Raw genomic sequence first — 6,775 nt, 5'->3', positions numbered from 1 at the left:
GGGGGGTGTTAAATGGAAGTAAACGAACATCTCATCTCGAGGCCTCCAGCCTCAGAACCAAGTCTCGTCGAGAGAAGTTGGAGCACAATTAATAAAGTTTCTAGAGTCATTTACATTGCAGATTCAAAATGACTGCTGCTACTAGGTCTGCAAGCGTAACACGGCTAAGTTAACCAGGCAATCGAGTCAAGTGGAGAGAACACGCTTGGAACAGAGAAGGAGAATTTAAAGCAGGGAGATGTGAAGTGACAGCTGCATGAGAACAGTGAGCAGCTCCACTAATCATATGCTCACTTGCTATTGGAAGGACAGTCAATCACACAACAACAAGGAAGCAAGATCGCAGCTGTGCTTTGTAAAAATGCCCTGACCATCTACGAGAACATACAGCAACACTCGCTGCTTCACACAGGCAGATTTCCAAGTACAAAATGGTTGATTGTGGTTTGAGGGAAAACACAGAACCAATAACAAATAAGTACATGGGAATTCACATTGTCTTTGTTTTACATATTCACACCATCTCCCCCTCCCCAGCTCGAGCGGTGCCGCTGCTTCTAAGGTGAGAGCATGCAGCGAGGAGGGAGAAGAACAGCGGCAGATTTGCTTAAGCATGCTGGTGCCCTCTACCCTCTGCCCCTTCCCACAGAGAGGGGGGGCAGAGCTATTCCTTGGAGGCCCCGCAGAGCCTGAGGCCGGCGCTCTAGCAGCAGTCTCCATCAGTGAGTCACGGAGCAGAGGCCATCCCGGCACACAGGCCTCCCAAAAATACACACAGATCGCAGAGGAAATCAATATCCCTCCAAACGGAGCATCCTCTACTGTGCTGCCGCCATCTACACTGGGGCTCAGCTTCGGCAGCAGTGTGCCGGCGGGGCTGTGCGCCCTCCTCAGCCCCAGAAATAAACACACAGACCTGGGCCACTGCTGCCTTCATTATCGCTGCACGTTTTATCTGCTGGCTCTCTCACTTGTGGGCCCTGCGGCAGAACATCTCGTCTCAACACGGAGAAGAGCAAAGGGTGGATGCTTTTGTGTCTGTTTTGCTGGAGCAATAAGGTTTTGCTGCTGTTGCCGTCAGAATCAACAGCCAGCTTAAAGGAAGAAGTTAAGAGTGGTGTTCTAGTGCTGTGCTGGATTTTTAAACACCTAGCAAAACCTAGAGGTGATGCACATAACAGACTGACCAGAAAGTACTCACAATCACTATTTTGCCTCTAGCTCACTTGTAGCCACTCTACAAAGGAAGCCACACAGCTCAGCCCAAAGCTGGAAGTGAACATTGTGTTAAGGCAAGGATTTTATTTAGAAGGACTGAGAGCAGTGGAGAGACTATCAGGTGTGACCTAGCTGTCAAAAGCCACTCTGAATAAAAGTGTGTTTAAAAAAAACAACCAAACAAACACAAAGAAAAATCTATCCAGCTGGTGACTGTTGTCCTTTACAAGTGAAAAAATGTCTGGATCTAAGTAAGTGGATCAATCTTTTCCAAACAAGTGACAGTCACAGAGACAAATAGGAAGGCTACACAGACAGTGAACAATACTATACATTATAAAGGCATTAACTACAAGTGACTTCTTTAAAAAAAAACAGATTAAAAGGAAGAATGGCTGTCTCTTATTCATTTACACTCAAGTGTGTGTCGTAGGTTTTTCCCCCCTTCAGAATGAAAAAATAAACTGAGTGAAAATGGGGGGAAAAAAATTCAAATTTGATATTGAAAAAAAATCTAAAGAATGCAAAAGTACTTCATCCTGACAGCAGGAGTGCTCTCCTGAACACTCAACCAAGCCAAGTCCTGGAACATATGCACCCTGGGTCACAAACCCACACGCTCAGTCCAACCTACATTTTACTTTGTCTAGTCACTCAAAATGGCTCCTGTAAAATTTGATGAGCCGTGAGCAAAGCAAGTCTGAAAGACTTAAAAGCTGAAGAATCAAGGAAAGGAAAGGAAAATAAATGACAGCTGCAGAATATCTGCTTGGATGCTGTCTTATGCTTTTAGTATGTTTTATTCTCAAAACAATAATACTGAGTTTGCCTGAGTAGCACGGAAGTATATCCTAACAAGTAAAGCCAGGAGACAAGACCAGCGACACTTAATCTCATATACAAACACTGAACATTAGGATGACATTTATTTACCAGCTCAAGACAGTATGCTCATTTAAAGTGAGGACTTTTGTCAGTCGTCACTTTAATTTCTGGAACATGGACATTGCTTCACTTATATACACTGAGGAAGGTTACAGCTTGGTTATCTATGGAAACCGAGTCCAGCCCCTGAGGTTTCCCAGAAAATATGAAATCAACTCTTCAATGCTCAATATGTATATTTCCAGGTGACAGATGGCCTGTTATGCCTGAAATACTTATACTACAGCTTTACCATGGAATAACAACATTACCCACCGTTTGCAAAGGAATTCATTTTCTCCCCCTTGTTGGATCATTGTTGTGGGAAAGGTTATGAAATCATTTTGGTTCACAGCAAAATATGAAAAGAAAGGGGAATATTTTTAAGGCAACAAATGTGAAAAGCCTAGAACACCTACTAGCGGGGCAATGAGTCAAGAAAACACAGATGGAAAAAAGTCAATCGGTATATGCCTTAGTGTGATCTCCTATGTTCTCTCCTGTATTTTTTTCCTCTTTTCAAACCCTCCACAGCGTAGTGCCTTGAGGATCCACACATGCAGTGCCACTATGATTCACATTATAACTACCTGTGGCGATGATTCTAATCAAAAAGTGAAGGGCGCCCAGCAAATAATATGAAGAGCCCTGACAGCCAGAGAGATCTTCACAGAGTACAGCTGTGGAAGAGCGAGCAAGAATACGCTGTACCGCTTACAGTTCTGGAAAGACAGACATGCCGGTCTGTCTGCTGCCGGCCCTTAGGACAAAACATACAAGAATAATAAGAAAAAAGAAATGGTTTCCCAAATGCAAGCGCTGCAAATATCTAAGCAGAAAGAAAAATATGTAAAATATGATATGAAATGTACATGAAGGACGGGACAAGTGTTGGGAGGATTTCAGGTTGGGTTTGTCAGAAGTAGGCTCTGAGAGGTTTACAGTGTTCAAGCTGATCATAGGTACTCCACCCCGAGGGAGGAATAAAATTCCTGTAATCCATCAAGAACATATTGGGTGACCTACCAATGCAAAAAAAAAAAGTTTTTACCTGAAGCCAAATGTATTAGGAAGTAATGCAAGAAATACAACAGACCTCAGCACATAAGCTGTGAGTTACTCTTGTGAATTTTGTGGCAAGGCATGTTTTCCTCTTCAGAGAAGGCCCATCCATTGTATGAGTTATTTTAGACACCAGTGAGTCACAAATGCATCAATTTTCACAGCTGATAACCAGTAGCTTGAGCTTATAGAGGATCATACCACAGATGCTTTTCAAAAACAGCAGAAGGAAAGACATACGGATAGTTTTTAGTCCACAGGCAGCACAATATTGACAAATATGAAAACATGCATTTTCAAAAAAACAAAAACAAAAAAACAAACCCTTGTTTAGTGTCCTACTTTGCTTGTTAGAAACAGAATTTTTTCAAACGATTTGAAGAAAATCACCGTGTCAAAAAGCCAAAACAGAAAAAGAGCAATATAATAAAGATGCCAAGTGTGGGAAAGAGTCTTACCTTTTCTTGGTTGAAGGCATCCATCCTTCTCATGGCTGTATCTAAAGCAGTCATAGAGTCCAGGAAGGCCTGATCCTGCTCACACAGCGGGTTACTCAAGAGGTCTGCGGAAATCTTCACTGCTGCCTTAGACATGGCTGTCAGCCATGCAAATATGCATGCAACACACAAAGCAGAAAATACTATTAAAACACAGTTAACTTCGTGAAAACAGAAATACCGATTTTGTAAATGGTTACTGAAGATGTCTGCATCTACACATTTTAATCTAATTCCATGTAAGACTCTTACATTGTTCTGAAATTGTGGACGCAATTTTTGTGGATTAAACTGAAGCTTTAAGCGTTTCATCACTTTATATGAAGTAGGGTATTCAAAAGTGAGCCTGTCGGGAAGTGCACAACTCGAATGGCACAGTGCTGCCCCCATTGTAAAAATCTGAGGGGGTGGTGGGGCTGCCTGCCGCGCTGAATATTCACCAGTGCAACGAGAATTTTTTGCCATTTTTCTACACTGACAGCATCAATTACCGTTAATCTGCACTCGTGCCACTTTGTTTAGACACAGAGCATGTATCAGTATATGGCTTCACTGTCAAAACAAATGAGCTGCACTGAGGAGACACAAGCTGACGACAGGAGCTGCACTGAATATGGGCTTTACAGAGATTTGGAACAGTCATTGGTCATTTCACACTCCCCTGGGACCAATTTTCAACCAATCAATTATCACGGTGTAGCGTTTCTGCATCTCTCTCAGTTTGCACAAGTAATACATTGCTTGATCTGACAAACATTTTAATTACAGGGTCGTGAAAATCAAAAGGTGACCTGAGGGCTCGTTATTAGCAGTGAGGGAGAAGGTGAAATTCATGTCCTTTACAATTTCCTGAGGCAAGAGAAGTTAACATATTTTATTTGCCTTCTGTTATTTAGCCTAATTTGGCATGTGTACAGGAGCATCCCTTAAAAAGACATTACTGGCCCTCACCAGATGACTGTCAGCACGTTCGCTAGAGTGCTGCATATAAACACATTTGGCTTGATACAGAGAGAAGTGTATTAAATGCAGTGCTGACATGCAGAGTAGGTCCAGTTCTTTGTTTGGTAGCAGTTAGTGGAGATGGGACCTGTGCAACAGATGGAATCCATTAACGATAATGAGGCCCTGACAGCTATGACACTTTGATGATGCAGACATTCATATTGCAGAGCACAAAGGAGAGGAAATGAAGAAGTCTCTCACTGCTCCATCCGTCCCCGCTCTTCCACCCCCACAAGTGACTACTTACCACAGGCCATATCTACTACCACTTCCCAAATACAAAAACACAAAACCAGCAAATCGGCAAATAAATCTTTAGTAAACAAGAGTTTTGTGGCAGACAAATACATGGATAAATGATGGCAGAGATGGTAAACCAGGATCCCCAACTGAATATAGATCACATGGTCAAAAAACAAAAAACACACCTGCTATGACAGCTACAAAAGCCTAAAAAAGGAAATGATTAAGGTAGAGACTCACACACAATTGTTTCATGTCATATCATTTGGAGATCGAACACAGCACAAGAAAAAAAGAAAAACACAGGCACCCAAACATCTTTCTGGCCCTGAAAAACATGCCAAGTAACATCAAGTATGTTGGTGAACAAGTGCTGATCAATGGCTCACCAGGCGGCAACGCCAAGTAAGTGACAGAACATACCTAAATCTGCCTCTGTGCTTTTCTTCATGTCTTTGTGAAGCTTTTTCGTCTGATCCTCCAGCCTGTGGGACAAGCAGAAGACTGATTATCAGAGCGCTTCTTGTCTCGTAGTACAGTAAAGAATCAGTTATCCTAACTTGGATTAATTAATAACCTATACTGAAGTCAAGATTTACTTTATGAGCTGTAGGCATGCATTAATACATCAGTCAAACGTTGGTATCTGCTAATGTGAGCCTGGTTTTACTGATACCTTCAGGTTTATCAATTGATATATGCTGTTTAAATGCTAAAAAATTGAAATCAAGGCCTGAACTTTTAAAATTTTTCCACTGTTACAAAAGTAGGAATGCATACTTTCAAATTGATTCATCCCTGAATCCCTCTGAACCCGTTCAGTTGGACAAAAACATTGACAAGGATAAAGAAAACACAAACCTCGAAAAAAGACATAAAACAATATGGATTAAGAAGGAATTACACATTCGACTGATTCCACATAAAATCTGTTAGCTAATTAACAATAGTGTGAATCCTTCAGTCAACTACATTTCCGCTCAAAAGCATTAACGTCTTCAATCATTCCACTGCACATATTCCATTGATGTGTGTTAAAAATGGCAATTACCAGACTATGGAGGCTGAAAACACATGCCATTCATTATATCAATTAAGGCAAACAAGGGGTTTAGAATCTCCCCTGAGACTACCTTCATAACACTACTCCTATTTGATGAAAAATGTGGTGCAGTCAGGTTTTGCTTCCATCCTTGTTTTTCAAGAACAATATTAAATAGGAAGTCAGTAACGGTAATCCCATTTTTGTGCATGTCCACAAGATATAAAGACACTAGCAGAACAAGTAGAGCTCTTTCAGAACTGCAAACCAAAACTGGAAGTCAAGCGGCTCCAATTAAACGTTTTAGATTTTTTTTCGGTTTAGCAGCTGGGAAACAAAGAACGATTGAGGATACTGACGGGTACACTAACCAAATCTAAACTGTTAAACTGAAGGGTTTGAAAATGACTGCTGATTAAAAAGCAGCATTTACAGGACCGTAAAGAAAAGTTCAAGTCTCCCAAAATGCAACATACAGACAACTTTGGTTTTAGATTTTCATCTGCAAATGGATTTTCTTTTATTCTTTTGTTTGTTTATCCAAGAAAGGACAAATAGTAAAATTATTTTTTTATATATATATATATTTTTAAACAGAACATGTTCTCTTTAAGCTTTTGTTTCTTTTGACGTTAAAGGATTTTATACTAAATCACCACAGACCAGATGGAGGTTGTTCCTAAAATGTCATTTGCAGTAAATGATGTAATTTCATCCCATACTGTTCACACCACGGGAAAGAAAAAAACAGTCTGTCAGAACAATCTCCACAGTAACTTCTTGT

The 6,775-nt window shown here is 40.9% G+C and overlaps 1 protein-coding gene across 2 annotated transcripts in view; it reads right to left on the bottom strand.

Annotated features, from left to right (window-relative positions):
• bin3 (bridging integrator 3) overlaps positions 1-6,775 on the bottom strand; it is a 31,917-nt gene that overhangs the window by 9,280 nt on the left and 15,862 nt on the right. For both annotated transcript variants that reach the window (XM_042221184.1, XM_005922658.3), the window contains 2 exons: positions 5,373-5,434; positions 3,663-3,799 (listed from right to left, as the gene is read on the bottom strand). In XM_042221184.1, the coding sequence (XP_042077118.1) occupies positions 3,663-3,799; positions 5,373-5,434 (199 nt within the window). The remainder of the gene's footprint in view (positions 1-3,662; positions 3,800-5,372; positions 5,435-6,775) is intronic.

The sequence above is a fragment of the Haplochromis burtoni genome, unplaced genomic scaffold (assembly GCF_018398535.1).
Source record: "Haplochromis burtoni strain Fernald_Lab_line unplaced genomic scaffold, NCSU_Asbu1 Contig_62, whole genome shotgun sequence".
NCBI classification, from domain to species: domain Eukaryota; kingdom Metazoa; phylum Chordata; class Actinopteri; order Cichliformes; family Cichlidae; genus Haplochromis; species Haplochromis burtoni.
The sequence above is the reverse complement of the archived record's forward strand: the minus strand, read 5'-3'. Positions and strand labels throughout refer to the sequence as shown.